Source organism: Carcharhinus amblyrhynchos, chromosome 5, assembly GCF_965287045.1.
Source record: "Carcharhinus amblyrhynchos chromosome 5, sCarAmb.v2.hapA, whole genome shotgun sequence".
Lineage (NCBI taxonomy): Eukaryota > Metazoa > Chordata > Chondrichthyes > Carcharhiniformes > Carcharhinidae > Carcharhinus > Carcharhinus amblyrhynchos.
The window spans coordinates 70,251,325-70,270,861 of record NC_137328.1 but is presented as its reverse complement, the minus strand read 5'-3'; the positions used below and the strand labels follow the sequence as shown (position 1 = coordinate 70,270,861).

Here is a 19,537-nt window from a genome sequence, read left to right as displayed (position 1 = left end):
CCTAGTTTTTGTCAGGCAGGGCTGTCAGGTTTTGATATCATTTTTTACAACTTATCTGAGAAGATGAATTTTCATCACCCACGAATGAAATCAAACTGTTGTCAGCACCTTTTGCATGGAAAACAATGTGAATCAAACCATCTCTGGAATTCTCTGCCAGTTGAAGTGGTGGAGGCTACCTCGCTAAATATTTTTAAGACGCGGGTTAATGGGTTTTTGATAAGAGAGGGGATTAAGGGTTATGGGGAGAGGGCGGGAATGTGTAACTTAGCCACGACAGATGTTCTTATGTTCTCTCGCTAATGGGAATACATGTAGTTCCATGAGATTTTAGAGCTTATAAGTTTGGTTATTTGTTGCATATGTTGAATTTGAATTGGCTAATCATTGAGAGTTCGAGACTAACTGCACTGTTGTATTTTCATTCCAGAATCGATTAGCAGTCTTTATGAAGTACTGAACAAATTTGACGATAAAGCAGGAATGTCGATGAACCCCACTAGTGGCTCAATGCAAATGAGCACTTCAGGCATCAATCCTGTAAGTGTCAGGTGATGATACAATGCACGACTGTAATTTGTCCCATGTGAATTAGCTTTTCAGTTATTTCTTATTTTAGTATTTTAAGGGTATTTTTCAACTTGAAAACTTATTCTCAAATATCATCTTATCATTATTTTTTCAAGTTTATCCCTCAAACTTTGCTGCCATTTGAAAGATATTCTAGATGATTTATCCAGTTGGGTCTTTACACTTTACACAGTCCACTTCTGGGGGAGCACTTTCTTCATGAGTCCAGCATCAATATCTAATTTAGTTTTTGCTTCGGACTCATTATAGAATCGTATAGTGCAGAAGGAGGCTGTTCGATTCATCGAGTATGCACTGACCACAATCCCACCCAGGTCCTATCCCCATATCCTCATGCATTTACTCTAGCATGAATGGGCAATTTAGCATCACCAATTCATCTAACCTGCACATTTTTGGACTGCAGGAGGAAATTGGAGCATCCAGAGGAAACCCATGCAGACACAGTGAGAATGTGCAAACTCCACACAGATGGTGACCCAAGCCGGGAATTGAACCTGGGTCCCTGGTGCTGTGAGGCAGCAGTGCTAACTACTGTGCCACCGTGCCGCCCCTAACTTGGCTCATTACTTTTGTTTCCATTCCAGTTCCACCCCCCAGCCCCTGACTCCCCTCTTTCCCCTCTACCCTAGCAATTTGAAGGTCAAATTGAAGATTTGATCTGCAGGTTGAAGGTTTCACAGTTTCAGTTCCATTGGAAATTCCTCAGGTGTGAAGCACTCTGTGCCGTCATGCATCAAGGCCTGGGGATCAAACAGGTTTGGACGTAAGTAGCAAGTAAAATTTGTGCCATGCAAATGCCAGGCAATGACCATCTCAAACAAGAGAGTGTCTAACCATCTGCCCATGACATTCATTGGTATCATTTGGTAACATGGTAGCACAGTGGTTAGCACTGCTGCTTCATAGTTCCAGGGACCTGAGTTCAATTCTGACCTCGAGTGATTGTCTGTGGAGTTTGCACATTTTTTTCTGTGGCTGCATGAGTTTCCTACAGGTGTTTTGTTTTTCTCCCACGTTCTAAAGATGTGCGGGTAGGGATGATTGGCAATGCTAAATTGACAATTAATCAGGGAATTAGCAGGTTAAATATGTGGGGTTATGGGATAGGGCCTGGATGGGATTGTTGTCAGTGCAGGCTCAATGAGCCAAATGGCTTCATTTTGCAGTAAGGGAATTCTATGATTTCTCGTTAAATACCCACCACCAATAAGTGTGCTGGTGTCTCAATTTATCAGATACCTAACTGGGTATTACAATAAATATTACAAGGGCAAGTGAGAGACTGGGTATTCTGGTGGTTAGGTGCACTGGCCATTCTAAATCCTCCTTCAGTGTACCTGAACAGGTGCCGGAGTGTGGCAACTAAGGAAGTTTCACAGTAACTTCATTGCAGTGTTGATGTAAGCTTACTTGTGACTAATAAATAAACTTTAAAGTTGTGGGAAAATGTGAAGTTGTTCACTTTGGCAAGAAGAATAAAAAGCAGACTGTTACTTAAATGGAGAATGACTGCAGAATTTCCGAAGTATAGAAAGATCTAGTTGTTTGAGTGTTCATGTCACAAGTTAGTATGCAGATACAGCGAGCAACCAAGGGCGGGAAAGTGGAACTGAGCAGCGACAGATCAGCCATGATCTTATTAAATGGCAGGGCAGGCTCGAAGGGCTGGATGGCCTACTCCTGCTCCTATTTCTTATGTTCTTATGTTCAATGAGTGACTCACCCAAATCCCCAAAAACCTTTCCACCATATAGAATAGACAGATCAGTTATATGATGGAATGCTCTCTATACCTAGAAGATTGCCGTTCAGACACTATTCAAGATCAAGAAGGCTGCTTGGTTTACAACCCCATACACTCCCACCACCAAAGGCACAGCATAGCGATAGTATGCAGCCCATAATGCACTGCAGCAATCTGCCCATAGCAGCCCCATCCAAACATTCTTCTAGGTAGTAAGGCACATCTGCCATCTCTAAGTTCCTCTACCAGTCACCCACTATCCTAGCTTGGAAATATATTGCTGTTCCCTCATTGGTGTTTGGTCAAAATTCTGGAGCTCCCTATCGAACAGCAATGTGGGAGTATTTGTGCTACATGAACTGCAATGGTTCAGAAAAATGGCTCATCATTATTCTTGAGGGTAATTAGGGATGAATAATAAATACACACCAATGATGTGCATATCCTGTGAGTGAATACATTTTTAAAAAATTAAATATTTCCTCTCTGAGCACCCCCACCCTTGTCTTCTTTCAAAAAGTCATGTAACCAAGCATTTGACTCCAAGTATTTCTACTTTTTATTTGACGTCCATTTTTTTCCCTTGCAGCTTGCAAGTGTCTTGGAACATTTTCTGTGTTAAAGACATTGCATAAATAGATCTGTTGTATAATATCAATAAACAATATTCAGATCTATTAATGGACTCTATGTCCAGAATTTTTCATGGAAGCTGTGGTTCCACCATTGCCCATCTGGGAAATCATGGTTGAATTTTACAGTAATTAAGTAGTTAATTGTCAGAGGTTGTGGCTTCCAGTCCCATGTAGAAGGATGTATCACTTCCAAGTGCTGATGACCACATGACCATATCAAATGATTGGCAACTATGAGTCCCAGAGTCCCTTGGTGCAGACAAGTGCATTTGCATTGAGATGGAGCCAAGTGCCATGTGGCCATTAATTGACCACTTAAGGTCCTCAGTTGGGTCATTAGCAGGCTGTCTGACACATACTTGTCTGCTAGTAAAGTTCCACTGGAAACAGACATGGTTTACCTGCCATGCCGCTCCACTTTGCAGCCCTCTCCCCTAAACCTCCCAGGGTTGGGAAAGTGCAGTCGGGGTGTATGTAAGATTTGACCAGTGAACTGCTCAGCATAACAGGGAGATTTTTTTTCTCCAGGTTTTCTAAGAGGCCACTTTGAGATTATAACCTTCCCCATTTCAGAATGATAAAAAATTAATTTTTTTGACCAATGATATTCAAGTTTTTTTTTGTTTCCTCTACCTTTTGATTATAGGTTGACGCTGTGGGTAAAAAGCTTCCTTTAACTGAATACACCTACACCAATCTGCAGCCGATTCTGTATGCTCTGGGAGTTGGCATGACAACAAAGGATCCAGATCACTTGAAATTCCTTTTTGAAGGAAATGAAGAGTTCTCCTGTTTGCCTACTTTTGGGGTAATTCCTGCCCAAAGCTCAATGAATGCTGGTTTTGCATTGATTCCTGGACTGAACATTGACCTCACAAAGGCAAGTTCTCAAAAGAATGAGATTTGTATGAATTGGCACAAATTCCAAGACAAATATCCTCAATGTCTGATTTTTATTGCAAACCTCAATTTAGATAACTTAATTATGAACTAACCTTTTTTACTCAGTTTGTTTTAGTCCATGGCCACTAATTCTGAAACCACAGAATTCCTACTGATTTACAGTTCCATGAATAATTTAATTGGGCTGCAGAATATAAAGATTCTCTGCTAACCCAGCACCTAGTCAGTTACAGACAGTAGGGGGAAGTTGTGTGTGGAACCGGAAGAGATTGGAGAGGCATTGAACCATTATTTCTCTTCGGTGTTCACGCAGGACGATATGAATAGCTGAGGAGGTCACTGGGGTGAAGGGGTGTAAAATAGAAAGTATTGTAGTTGATACAGAGGATGTGTTGGATATTCTAGATGGGTTGAAAATAGATAAGTCCCCTGGTCCAGACGGGATTTACCCTAGGATTCTATGGGAGGCAAGAGAGGTGATTGCAGAGCCACTGGCTCTGATCTTCAGGTCGTCGTTGGTCTCTGGTATAGTACCAGAAGATTGGAGGACAGCGAATGTTGTCCCATTGTTTAAGAAGGGGAGCAGAGACTTCCCTGGGAATTACAGACCAGTGAGTCTTACTTCTGTAGTGGGCAAGGTTTTAGAAAGAATTATTAGGGATAGGATTTATAGTTATTTGGAGAGTAATGAATTGATTAGAGATAGTCAGCATGGTTTTGTAGCGGGAAGGTCGTGCCTTACTAACCTTATTGAGTTCTTTGAGAAGGTGACCAAAGAGGTGGATAGGGGTAAGGCAGTAGATGTGGTATATATGGATTTTAGTAAGGCGTTTGATAAGGTTCACCATGGTATGCTTCTGCAGAAAATGCAGATGTATGGGATTGGTGGTAATTTAGGTACTTGGATCAGGAATTGGTTAGCAGATAGGAGACAGAGGGTGGTGGTTGATGGTAATTATTCATCATGGAGTTCGGTTACGAGTGGTGTGCCTCAGGGATCTGTTTTGGGGCCACTGCTGTTTGTAATCTTTATTAATGATCTGGATGAGGGTATAGTTGGGTGGATTAGTAAGTTTGCTGATGACACCAAAGTCGGAGGTGTGGTAGATTGTGAGGAAGGGTGTTGAAGTTTGCAGGGTGACTTGGACAGGTTGCAGAGCTGGGCCGCGAGGTGGCGGATGGAGTTTAATGCGGAGAAGTGTGAGGTAATCCATTTCGGTAGGAATAACAGATGTGTTGAGTATAGGGCTAACGGGAGGACTTTGAATAGAGTGGAGGAGCAGAGGGATCTAGGTGTATGTGTACATAGATCCCTGAAAGTTGGGAATCAAGTAGATAAGGTTGTTAAGAAGGCGTACGGTGTCTTGGCGTTTATTGGTAGGGGGATTGAATTTAGGAGTCGCAGCGTCATGTTGCAACTGTACACAACTCTGGTGCGGCTGCACTTGGAGTACTGTGTGCAGTTCTGGTCCCCACATTACAGGAAGGATGTGGAGGCTTTGGAGAGGATGCAGAGGAGGTTTACCAGGATGTTGCCTGGTATGCAGGGGAGGTCCTATGAGGAGAGACTGAGGGATTTGGGGTTGTTTTCACTGGAAAGAAGGCGGCTAAGAGGGGATCTTATAGAAACATATAAGATGATTAGAGGTTTAGATAGGGTGGATGGTGATAGCCTGTTTCCTCGGATGGAGAAATCTAGCACGAGGGGGCATGGCTTTAAATTAAGGGGGGGTAGTTATAGGATGGATGTCAGGGGCAGGTTCTTTACCCAGAGGGTGGTGAGGGACTGGAATGCCCTGCCTGCTGCAGTTGTAAATGCGCCTAGTTTGGGGGCGTTTAAGAGATTGGTGGATAGGTTTATGGACGAAAAGGGATTGGTTTAGATTAGTGGGTCAATGTTTTTTTCAAAAATAAGACTGGTCGGCGCAACATTGTGGGCCGAAGGGCCTGTTCCGCGCTGTAATGTTCTATGTTCTAGTCAAAAAAAGAGAGTCTACGTTTTGAACAGGGGTACAGTTTATTAAATTAATAGTTCTTCCACCAGGAAATGCTGCATCTAGTATTATCAAGACACATTCAACTGCATATAGTATCTTTTGGCTGGGATCACAGATGAAAAGTTATTTTTAGTTTAGTTTTAGTATATACATACTTTATATGAATTTGATGCTTAGTCTCTAACATCGTACTGTACCACCATTTCTTGGGTTTTGGGAGGACTGATAATTTTACTGTGACTTGTGACAATATGGGTTGAATGTCACAGGATGCAGCAGCCCATGTGCTCCTGCCAACACCCTCCCCCCATCTCCTCCAGCTGAAAAGGTCAGGGGGAGCTTGCCACCATCCTGATAATTGCCCTGTTAATTGTTTTACGGTGACCCTTCCCCCCTTATCTTGGGAGAAAGTCCCACCTCAGAGAGATGCCGGCCAGGCAGATGGCTAGTGGCTCTGTAATCCCAATAACATCAGGCAGGGGGGTGATAACCAGTCCACACGAAGAAGAACCGGATTTGGAGGTAAGTCTTGGATATCTCCAAGACCAGACTGATGTACCAGGTGAGGGAGGGCCAGGTTGAAGGTGCTGGAATGAGAGCTAAAAGGGGACACAAGATCTTGGGAAGATGGAGGGATGGTGAACCAGGATGTCTCTGATGGGTCCATGACCACCAAGAAGGTATCCTCCTTCGCCCAATTCTGGTCTGTGCATTTAAAGCTGCAGGGCTTCCTGTATGGTGTGGGCCTCTGTCTGTTACCAGTAAAATACCAATGGGCGTGGAATGAGATCCTTAATTGGCTACTCGAGCCTCAATAAGTCCAAGGATGGGTGGGCCACCTGATAACTTCCCCAGATCTCATAGAAGTTCAAATGGACTGGTGGGGTGGGAGGGGGCATCTGATGGATTTTATGAGCCCATGAGCCTTTAAACCTGCTGGTGAGGGAGGGTAGAATCCAGCCCAATAGTCTCCAGATGTAAGAGTGCAGGACTAAGATTTACAGTCCCAGACTAAGCATAACCATGGTATCCAGTGTTAGGTTATACTTGAAAGATCTGATTTTAAAATAGTGAGGAACAGAGTTTTCAAATGACCTTAGGAACTGCACTACATCCACTTTAATAGTCAATGAAAATTCAGTCAATGATGCAAAACTTATTGCTTTCATTATTGGGTGGCACAACTGAGCCCGCCACTGACATAAGCGTTATAAATTGATTCTGCAACTCGTATTCCTTAAAGGCTCAGAATCACTTTGTCTCTATGAGCAGATCTTATATCCCTTATAATTGAGTTTACTGTCCAATATTTAGTCATTACATAATATAACTAAACATTCATAACAAAGTAACCTGTTACATGCACTCAGTGCTGTAATCTTGCAAGTATCTTGACGTGTATTCGTCCAGTGTTTTGAAAGGAGGACTAACGAATATTTCAATGGGCCAAGGTTGAAACAGTCCATTGAACTGATCTATTTTAGAAATAATAAGTGAATCATGGTGATGAGTATTGCAAATTCTAGCTTGGAGCCATATCTTAAAAAAAAACAGCTGATGTATCAAACTCATCCCATGTTGACATGGTGCAACTTAAATTCTAAGGGCTACAGCCCTAGTTTATATAACCTCTCCTTGTGATTCAACTCTTCCAATCCAAGTATAATTATTATAAATTTAAACTGCACTCCCTCCGAGGCCAATATTTGTTTCCTAAGCGGTACTTCTGCCACCTCATATTCTAAGTCTCTAAAATATGAAGGCAACATTCAATTAGTGTCTTTGATTGATCTATGTTCTTTTTACAACATCGTTGTTGTGCACAGTTCCTTTAAATTTATAGGACAATTCCTATACAGCATCTTTGAAGCTGCTGCACAGCTTAATGGAAGCATTGCCCCTCAGTCTCTCTGGACCACCACTGCTTTTAGTTTTTCACTGTTTAGAAATTACTTTGGCCCTGTGTGGATTGTGGCTTGTCTACTTTGAAGTCCATTTGCCATGGTTTTCTCCATCTACTTAATTTCTTTTGTTCATTCATGTGATTTGAGTGTCAATGGCAAGGCCAGCTTTTGTTGCCATCCCTAATATTAATTGTAATATCATGCATCCAGTGTTTCCAGTGATGCCTATCTTTGTGCCATCAGCAGTTTTAGGTATGTGGCATTCTATCCTGTCGTCTCATTTGTCAGTAAAAATGATGACTAGTTCAGATCCTAACACAGATCTCTGGAATAAGAATAATCACATCCTGCCAATTACTGTACCTTCCTATTATCCCTACATTCTGTCTCCTGCAATTTGGCTAATTTCCTAGCCAGTTCAATAATTTGCCCTCTGTCCTGTGAGTTTCAGCTTCAGCCAATAGTCTCTCCAGAGGGATTTTATTGAATACCTTCTGGAAGCCCAAATAAATAACATCCATAAGCTTACATGTCTATTTGTTCAATAAAATTCAATCAGGTTTGTTTGGCACAATCTACCCTTCACCAATCCATGCTGGCTGTCTGCTCAGCTAAAAGTTTTCAGTCATTTAATTATAATAGATGCTAGGTGAGCAGGTACATTATTCTTTTGTTTCTCTCTTTCACCTTTCTTAAATAACTATTTAGATGGAGTCATGCACAGTTTTCCAAAAAAACCCATTTGGTCCACTAATGTACTTTAAGGAAGGAAACCTATCATCTCTACTTGCCTGGCCTATATGTGCTTCTAGACCCACAGCAATATGGTTGATTCTTAAAAGAAATATACCCTCAGAAATCATAGAATTCCTACAGTGTAGAAGGAGGCCATTTGACCCATTGAGTTTGCACTAACTCTGTGACCATCCCACCTGTCCCCGTAACCCCATTTGTTTTCCCTGCTAATCCTCCTAACCAACAGATCCTAACATAACAGGCTACAACATGAAGGCATGTAAAATTGCCGGCACCAATGCACCCATCCCCGAATGGCTCAATGCATTATGTGCCCGTTTTGAACAAGAGGTCAGTGAGGACCCTCTACCTTAGGAGCTTCGGACAAACCTTGCACCATCGCAGACATTAAAGCAGCCTTCTCAAAAGTCAACCTACAAAAATCGAGTGGCCTGGATGGGGGTATCTGGATGACCACTCAGACCTTGCACGGGCCAGCTGGCAGGGGTATTCACAGACATCTTTAACCTCCCTTTACTTCATTCTGAGGTCTTTTCTGCTTCAAGAAGATGACCATTATCTCAGTACCAAAGAAAAGCCAGGCAGCGTGGCCTTAATGACTATCGTCCAGTGGCTCAGACATCCATCATTATGAACTACTTCAAGAGATTAGTCATGGCATGAATCAGTTTTGCCTTCCAGATTGCTTAAATCCACTCCAGTTTGTCTACTGCTGCAACAGGTCTGCTGCAGACACCATCTCCCTAGCTCTATGCCCAACCCTTGAACACCTAGAATACAAAGGCACCAATGTCAGACTCCTATTTATTGACTACAGCTTAGCCTTCAACAACATTATTCTTACAAAACTCCCCTCCAAACTCCATGGTCTGGGGCTTGGCTCCTCCTCTGCAACTGGATCCTGGACTTCCTAACCCACAGACCGCAATCAGTAAAAATAGGCAACAACACCTCCTTCACGATCATCCTCAACATTGGTGCTCTGCAAGGTTGTGTTCTCAGTCCCCCACTATACTCCTTATACATCTATGACTGTGTGGCCACATTCCCTTCCAGCTTCATTTTCAAGTTTGCTGACAACACCAGCATGGTGGGTCAGATCTCAAACAATGAAGATATAAAGTACAAGAAAGAGATAGAGAATCTGGTGAACTGGTGTGACGACAATAATCACTTTCTCAATGTTAACAAAATGAAGGAGATAGTCATCAACTTCAGGAAGCGTAGTGAAGGACATGCCCCAGTCTACATCTACAGGAGCGAAGTGGAAATGGTTGAAAGCTTCATGTTTCTGGATGTCCAGATTACCAACAACCTGTCCTGGTCCCTCCATGCTGACGCTATACTTAAGAAAGCCCACTAACGCCTATACTTTCTGAGGAGGCTAAGGAAATTTGGCATGTTTGCTACAGCCCTCACCAACTTTTACAGATGCACCATAGAAAGCATTCTTTCTAGTTGTATCACAGTTTGGTATGGCTCCAGCTCTGTCCAAGACCGCAAAAAACTACAAAGGGTCATGAACAAAGCCCAGTCCATCATGCAAACCAGCCTGTCATGCATTGACTCTGTCTACACTTCCTGCTGTCTTGGAAAAGTAGCCAGCATAATTAAGGACCATCCCACACCCCAGGCATTCTCCCTGCCACCTTCTAACACTTGGGAGAAAGATATAAAAGTCTGAAGTCACGTACAAACTGATGCAAGAACAGCTTCCCTGCTGCCGTCAGTCTTTTGAATGGACTTATATTAAGTTGATCTTTCTCTACACCCTAGTTATGAATGTAACACTACATTCTGCACTCACTTTTCCTTCTCTATGTACTGTATACTTTGCTTGTCTCACATGCAAGAAACAATACTTCTCATTGTATACCAATACATGTGACAGTAATAAATCAGATCAAAATCCTGGGACGTTAGGGGCAATTCAGCACGGGCAATTCAGCACAGCCAATCCACCTAACTTGCATATCTTTGTGAAATGGCGTAACAATCCATTCAGTTCAGGGGCAATTAAGGATGAGCAACAGATGCTGGCCCATCCATGAATGAAAAAAATGTGATTTTAATGAGAAGTCAGGACAACAACCTTTGCTTCCCCCTCCTCCACATTCAGGTAAACATTAGTTGAGGCCTGCAGGGGGTCCTTTGGGGACTGTCTGTGCTGTTGCACACGGACCTGAATTTCAGGATATCGTTGGCACTAGCTCCCTTGGTAGATCATTCTGGTGTTAGACAACTTATTTATGAAAGGGACCTGATGCTTGGTTCAGAAGTGAACCCTGAATTTTTATTTTTTGATCAATATAATATGGTGGATGGCATGCTTCACATTTGTAATTAACATTTGCTTCCTGCCTGCCATGCAGGCATGGTCTATTTAGCACTCACTAAAGAGTTATCAGAGTGTTGAATTTCTTGGTGGACTATACTTTTTACTACTTTTACTTGCAGTGAACAATTGAAACAGTCAGTTCAGGGCAGATGTGAAGACAAATTCAAGAGAAAATTGGCTAATTTTGTGGTAAAGGAAGTCATTCGATAGTTGTTGAATATAATAAACTTTGGGAGCTGAAAAATTAAACCTTTCTAGTCCTGTCTATGTTCCTATGTTGCTTTTAAAAATGATTTTTTAAGCAGCATTTGTGATGAAGTTATGTTTCTTACCCTAAATAGTTTAGTGAGGTTTTTGGGTATAAAGTAAATCTGATTTATATAATTTTTAGTATTTGGCTAAGTTTTAAAATATTGTTTAAATATATATATGTAAGAATATATGTGAGAAAATGGAGATTGTTCTTTTCTGGTAAAGGTTTCACAATTATGTGATGAGTTTTCTGTACATCTTGCAGGTGCTGCATGGTGAACAATATTTGGAGATGTACAAACCACTGCCAACTTCAGGTAACAGTTTTAGAAATTCGCCTTCTTTTCTGAATTGTTGCACTTCAGTATTCATTCTTGTGCTTTTATCATGAATCACAATGTCGTACAGCACAGAAACAGGCCCTTCAGTCTCCCATGTTAATGTCGACCATCAATTACCAACCTATACTGATCCCATTTACCAGCACCTGGTTCATATGTCAGAATCGTTCTTTTCACTGAAGGCAGAGAAGCAGCACGGGGTTTGATGAGAGCAGATGGAGAACTACTGTTTTCATTGGCAGAAGGATCAGTAACCAGAGTGTTAGGGTGCCAGATCAGAATTGCCAAGGTGTTTTATGAAACCAGATTAGACTCCAACAATTTTTCTGTTTTGGCATAAATGTGAGGAAACTGTGCTTTACTTCAGAGTAATTCCACTGACAAATTAGGGTTCTTTGCTATCAAAACAAGTTTTATTTATTACACAGTTTAAATGTAACTAACAAAATGACAACAGTTTAACTCTTAACCACTGAACAATTTTTAAACATGCGAAGAAACAACTCTTAACGTCTAACTTATTACTATTCAGTTCCAATTAAGCAATATTTCTCTTATAGACTTTAACCCCACTTTAAAATATAGTTAGCAAATCCAAATGTACTTGCTCTGACTTGGGTTAACAGCCGTGGAGCTTCTAGAGAGACTTTTTAGAAAGGTTACTATCTTTAAACAGACCTCTCCGACATCTGAACTCAGAAAGCTGCTTTTCTTAGCTACAAAACTAGCTTCACCCACTTCTAATATCACATGACCATATGACCCTATATACCTAATTTACCTTCCATTACATTAATCAAGAGAACCTAAGCTGTTCTTTGATAAACAAAAGCTCATTAAGCCTCCTGCTAAATAAACACTCATGTGGCTAAAATGAGTAGTTATCCTGCTTTCCAGCATCTGTTTTATTTTTCCAGACAAACCGAATGTATAACAAAATACTGAATCTTAAAGCAGTCCTCACTTAAATATAACATACATTAATAGCACAGTATCATCACAAGAAGAAACAGATATAAGATAATTAAAGAACCAGAGGAGCAATTATTTTTTCTTTTTAGACAAGTTGTCAAAGTTCTACAATGGTGATTGAAATCGATTCAGTGTCAACTTTCAAAAGGTAATTGGATATATTTGAAAATGACAAGATATTTGGGGCTAATGGAAAAGAGCAGATGAGTGGATGATTAGATGGCTCCTTCAAAGAGCTGGAACAGCAAAAATTGGCTGAAAGGCTCTTTTGTGCTGTAGCATTCTATGAAATCAGTTTTTCCTACACTGATTCCTGTGAGTACACAGTGTGAAAACCTGAAACCAGAATTTCTGCAGATTACACTGAAAAGACCTACACAGGTTAGTTTTGCTTTGAGAAACTATTGAAGTTAAATGTTACTAGTAAGAATTTGATTACAACAAGTGGTATTTTAGCCCAGCAGTTAATGTACAGGACCAGCAACCTAGTGATTGTGAACCTGAGACCATTAGCAAACTATGAAATGGATTCAATAAATCATTTATTTTGTTGTCCATTAGCAAGAAAAAATATAGCCATTAAAGCTTCTGGATTGTTATAAAAATTCAGCTGTGTTTCAGGACAGAGAGTATATCACTTGGCCTGAGCTAATAATGGCAAACTTACAACAATAGCAATGATGACAACCTATATTTATATAATGTCTTTAATGTAATGCAATGATCCAAGGTGCTTCAGAGGAGCACTATAAAACAGCATGGTACTGAGCTACAAGAGATATTGGTCAACAAGGTAGGTTTTATGGAGGAAAATGAAGTAGAGAGGTGGAGAGGTGTATGGTTGGAATTCCAGAGCCTGGGGCCTAGTCAACTGAAAACATGGCTACCGATGGGTAGTAAGGGTGTGGAATGCCTTGCCTGCTGCAGTTGTGCGCTCGCCAACTTTGAGGGCGTTCAAATGGTCAGTGGATAGGCATATGGATAACATTGGAATAGTTTAGGTTAGAGGGTCATTAGATTCGTTCCACTGGTCAGCGCAACATCGAGGGCTGAAGGGCCTGTACTGCACTGTAATGTTCTATGTTCTAAATAGTTATGTTTGGGAATGCACAAGAGACCAGAATTAGCGAAGCACAGATATTTTGAAATGCTGTGAGATTGGAGGAGATTACAGAGAAAGGAAGAAACAAAGCCATAGAGGGATTTGAAGACAAAGATGAGCATTTTAAAAGCAAAGCATTGCTTGACAGGGAGTCAATTCAGATCAGCAAACATAAGAATCTTGGGAACAGGACTTGAAGTTGGAAATGCACCTCAGGATCCAAGTGTGATATGGAACAGACTGGCTTAATCTCAGGCTGATGTCAGGAAGAGGGATGGAGCTGGTATTTAGGGTGCAGAATTTGGAGCAGGGTCCAAAAACAAGTGCTTCATTCTTCCTGTCCACTGTGTGCTTGATTCTTAATGTTCCCCAGTAACTAAGGATTGACAGTAAATATTAGGAGTATAGTTGGAATATGTTGCACTTACTTCCTAGCTCTACATTAAAACAAACCACTTGCCAACTCCTGATTTGCTCCTCCACCTCACAAACTTAAGTTATACTCTTGGTTTTGGTGTCTTCGCCAGCCAATCTTACTCACCCCATAGTGACAGCAAGCTCCCTTGGTATTGTGACTGGTATCTACAGCTTGTCAGCACAACACAAAAGAGACTGATGGACCACTTTGCCGTATCATTTACTATGTGTAGCACCCACTGTAATAGCTTGCATGACAACTTGTGCACCCTTTAATTTCCTGGACAGTGTCTTTCCAAGTAAATTAGAAGATATTTTTAAGTGAAATGTCAACTGTCATTGAAGTAACAGATTACTTTAAAGTTTTGAAGCAAGTAATATCAGTGTAATTCTTTGAAAGGTTATAGTGAAAGCAAAAACATTCACTTTTGGTTATTTGTAACATATTCTTTATCTTCAGTTCTTGATTGCTTTGATGTCAAGAAGGTGGTTGCCTCCCATGGTCTTGGATGACTATCTGCTTTCTATAATGGTCCTCAAGAAGTGTTGGCTATAACCAATGTTGAATTTCCCTGATTTTTTTACAAAACATTTGTTCTCTATTTGCAGGCTTCAGTTTCTAACTACTTACCACGTTTAGATTAGCAACTAAGCAAGTTTGATATTGAATTTACATTCATGCCCATTCTATGATATTGACATCATTGTAGTGGATAGAGACAAGAGTTTATTGAAAATTTACATCCTGCATTGGATTCAAGTGGCATAGTGGTAACATCATTGGCCTGGTAATCCAGAAGTCCAGGCTAATGCTGACAGTACTATCACAGTAGCTGATGGAATTTAAATTCAATTAATTAACCAAGTTCTATAATTAAAACTATGATTCTTGTAAAAACCTAAAATTCCTCATTAGTTGTACTCAACACTTCCTGGGGGCCATTATAGAAAGCAGACAGCACTCCAAGACCATGGGAGGCATCCACCTTCTCAGCATCAAAGCAATCGAGAACTGAAGATAAAAGTCAAGTTACAAATAACCATTCACTAATGTCCTTTGGGGAAGGAAAACTACTATCTTTACCTGGTCTGGCCTACATGAGATTCCAGACCCATGGCAATGTGGTTGACTCTTAATTGCTCTTGGGGCAATTAGGGATGAGCAACAACTGTAAGCGGCATACACATCCCATGAATGAGTAAAAAAGAAAAAATCCATCAACAAGACCAGTCGTTCACATTTATAACATTGTTTGCCTACTGATAGCCAAGTTCCACACACATGAGGACGGTCTCAACAGGGATCTTGGGTTCATGTCGCACTATCTGTAACCCCCGTGACTTGCCTGGGGTTGCAAAACCTCACTTACTGTACTGTCTGGAGACAATACACATCTCTTTAACCTGTGATCAGTGCTCCTTCCACTCACATTATCAGCCACTTCAGGTCTTGAACAGCAGGTTAGGTGTAAGGATTCGCATTCTAATCAGTAATCTCTAAACTGTCTGTGCTTTATATGCTCTGTCTGAGGCCAGAACTCTCCATTCACCTGACGAAGGGGCTAACCCGAAAGCTTGTGAGTATATTATCAAATAAATAGGTTGGACTAAAACCTGGTGTTGTCAGACTTTTTACTCCATTTATCTCCACAGATGAAAAGCTAATCCATACTGTTACTGTCTAATCCTCGCACTCTCCCAAGTTGATCAACCTTCTTTCTTCCACTATCCATCAACTGCTTTCCATTCCATGGCTTCACCAATTTAATGTTGGCAAGTGTGAGGTGGTCCACTTTGGTAGGAATAATGGTAGGAAGGACTATTACTTACGGGGCGAAAAACTGCAGCAAGCGACGGTGCAGAGGGACCTCGGGGTCCTTGTGCATGAGTCGCAAAAACCCAGCTTGCAGGTGCAGAATGTGGTCAGGAAGGCGAATGGGATGCTGGCCTTCATAGCGAGGGGGATTGAATATAAAAGTAGGGAGGTCTTGCTGCAGCTGTATAGGGCATTGGTGAGGCCGCAGCTGGAGTACTGTGTGCAGTTTTGGGCGCCGCACCTGCACAAAGATATTTTGGCCTTGGAGGGAGTGCAGAGGAGGTTTACTAGGCTGATACCGGAGTTGAGGGGGTTGAGCTATGAGGAGAGGCTGAATAAACTAGGCTTGTACTCGTTAGAGTTTAGAAGAGTGAGGGGAGATCTCATTGAGACGTATAAGATGATGAATGGGATGGATAGGATAGAGGTGGAGAGACTCTTCCCGCTCAAAAAAGACAGTAGGACTAGGGGGCACAGCCTCAAGATAAAGGGGGGGGGCGGTTTAGAACGGAGTTGAGGAGGAACTTCTTCACTCAAAGGGTGGTGAATCTCTAGAATTCTCTGCCCATTGAAGTGGTGGAGGCTGCCTCGCTAAATATTTTTAAGACGCGGGTTGATGGGTTTTTGATAAGAGAGGGGATTAAGGGTTATGGGGAGAGGGCGGGAAAGTGGAACTGAGCAGCAACAGATCAGCCATGATCTTATTGAATGGCGGGGCAGGCTCGAAGGGCTAGATGGCCTACTCCTGCTCCTATTTCTTATGTTCTTATGTTCTTAATTCCCAAGTTCTGCACACTTATTACCATTGCTCTTAGTAAACTTTCCTGAGGGTTGCTTTGTCCCCTAAAACTAAGGCCATGATTCTCCCTCATTGGACCCAAGTGCACACACCGGCAGAAAACCTGGAGGATTCTCCCACCTGATGGATGCCATTTATGCATCATTGAGAACCTGCTGGCTTGCTCCAGTGTTTCATGACTGGGCTACCCTCAGACCTTCCTTTCAGCTTCCCTTCATACCTCGCATCTTGGCAGTGCCAAAAGTGCAATCACTGTTCCCTGGCCTGGCACCTTGCACTTCCTAGCAGTAATCCATTCTGTTCAAATGACGATGGCCCCTCCTTTGCTGGTTTGATGACATTGTTGCGGTTGGTCTTGAGAGTGCAGATGGCGTTGCATTGTGCTTGGGTAGTGTTCGGGACTGTATTGTGAATGCGGTGGATGAATTTGGTGTTGACGCACCTCCTAATGGCAACTGCCAGTTTCCAGATGCAGTTTTACAATTCATCCACTTTATCCTGGACCATAATGTCTTCACCTTCAACAACCAGTTCTTCATCCAGACACATGGAACAGTCATGGGGACCAAATTCACACCTCAATATGCCAACATTTTCATGCACAGGTTTGAACAAGATTTCTTCACCGCACATGACCTTCAACCGATGCTATATACTAGACACATCAATGACATTTTCTTCCTTTGGACTCATAGTGAACAATCACTGAAACAACTATATGATGACATCAACAAGTTCCATCCCACCACTAGACTCACCATGGACTACTCTCCGGAATCGGTTGCATTCTTGGATACATGTATCTCCATTAAGGATGGTTACCTCAACTCCTCACTGTACCGCAAGCCCACAGGTAACGTCACAATGCTGCACTTCTCCAGCTTCCACCCTAAACACATTAAAGAAGCCTCGCCTATGGACAAGCCCTCCGCATACACAGGATCTGCTCAGATGAGGAGGATCACAACAGACACTTCCAGACGCTGAAAGAACATAAGAACAGGATATGGCGCGCAACTCATTGATCGACAGTTCCGACGTGCCACCGTGAAAAACCGCACCGATCTCCTCAGAAGACAAACATGGCACACAGTGGATAGAGTATCCTTTGTCATCCAGTACTTCCCCAGAGTGGAGAAGCTACAACATCTCCTCCGGAGCCTTCACCATGTCATTAATGAATCCGAACATCTTGCCATCCCCACACCCCTACTTCTTGCCTTCAAACAACCGTGCAGCTTCAAACAGACCATGGTCTACAGCAAACCACCCAGCCTTCAGGAGAAAGTGACCACAACACCACACAACCCTGCCATTGCAACCTCTGCAAGACGTGGCGGATCATCAACAGGGATGCCATCACCTCACGTGAGAACACCATCCACCAGGTACATGGTACATATTCTTGTAACTCGGTCAACGTTATCTACCTGCTGCAGGAAAGGATGTCCGGAGGCATAGTACATTGGCGAGACCATGCAGATGCTATGAGAATGGATGAATGAACACCGCTCGACAATCACCACGCAAGACTGTTCTCTTCCTGTTGGGGAACACTTCAGCGGTCATGGGCATTCGGCTTCTGATCTTCGGGTAAATGTTCTCCAAGGCGGCCTTCACGACACATGTTAGCGCAGAGTTGCTGAGCAGAAACTGATAGCCAAGTTCCGCACACATGAAGACAGCCTCAACCGGGATCTTGGGTTCATGTCACACTACTTGTAACCCCCATGACTTGCCTGGACCTGCAAAATCTCACTAACTGTCCTGTTTGGAGACAATACATATCTGTTTAACTTGTGCTTAATGCTCTCTCCACTTACATTGTCTATACCTTTAGGACTTGATCAGTTGCAAAGACTCGCATTTCAATCATTATTCTGTAAATTGAGTTTGTGTCTTTATATGCCCTGTTTGTGAAAAGAACTCCCACTCACCTGACGAAGGAGCAAGGCTCTGAAAGCTAGTGGCGTTTGTTACCAAATAAACCTGTTGGACTTTAACCTGGTGTTGTAAGACTTCTTATGGTGATTTCAGGTAGACCTTGTGATCAAAATTCTGCCTGTCAGTTGTGCAAATTTCAAAGTGACCAGGACACTTTAATCTCTGGGGTGACATGGTGGTCAGCACTGCTGCTTCACAGCAACAGGGACCCATGTTCTATTCTGGCCTTGTATGACCGTCTCCATGAAGTTTGTACGTTCTCCCTCTGTCTGAGTGGGTTTCCCCCGAGTGCTCTGGTTTCCTCCTACTGGACAATGATTTGCAAGTTAGGAGATTGGCTATGCTAAATTGCCCCAAGATGTGTAGATTTGGGGCATTAGTAGGGTAAATGCATGGGGTTACAGGGTTGGGCAGGGAAGTTGGCCTGGGTAAGATGCTCTGTCAGAGAGTCAGTGTAGACTCCTTCTGCATTGAACGGATTCTATGATTCTGTCTGCCAGAAATTTTACATCATTGCAGCAGTCCATTCTGCAGAAATTTTCCTTTCTCCCTGTCAGAAGCTGCAGGTAACAGCAAACCTCATTCAAGTCCTCTAAGGAAGAGGACATGTGAGTTTCCTCACATGTGGAGGGTGAGGGAAGGGGGATTCCAATCTACACAGCATTACACTCAGCTTCAGTGTATGCTCACAGCTTTGATATGAAGTTGATTTGGCTTCCCCAGCAAGTTGAAATCATTGTAGCCCTTTCCATTGCATTGAAGCCTTTGATCTACAACAAGTTCAGTGTGCAGTGCCTTGCAACAGATTCCACTGGTGGCTCAGTGGGTTTCTGTCATCTTCCAGCCACCTGTGTTTATTTTTATTTCACTTCATGGTTGAATGCACTTCAAGTACCCCATTGATCCTGACCATAATGTTGATAGAATCTAAACCTGATAGATTGTGGGGTAGCACTTTTATTCTTTCATTCCTTAGACTCTCCAAACAATTTGACTCCAAAAACCTCATTTAATTGCCACACG

At 42.3% G+C, this 19,537-nt stretch overlaps 1 protein-coding gene across 1 annotated transcript in view; it reads left to right on the top strand.

The window, feature by feature from the left end:
* hsd17b4 (hydroxysteroid (17-beta) dehydrogenase 4) overlaps positions 1–19,537 on the top strand; it is a 116,336-nt gene that overhangs the window by 55,471 nt on the left and 41,328 nt on the right. The window contains exons 12-14 of the mRNA XM_080188965.1: positions 431–540; positions 3,620–3,853; positions 11,389–11,440. Coding sequence (XP_080045091.1) covers positions 431–540; positions 3,620–3,853; positions 11,389–11,440 — 396 coding nt within the window. The remainder of the gene's footprint in view (positions 1–430; positions 541–3,619; positions 3,854–11,388; positions 11,441–19,537) is intronic.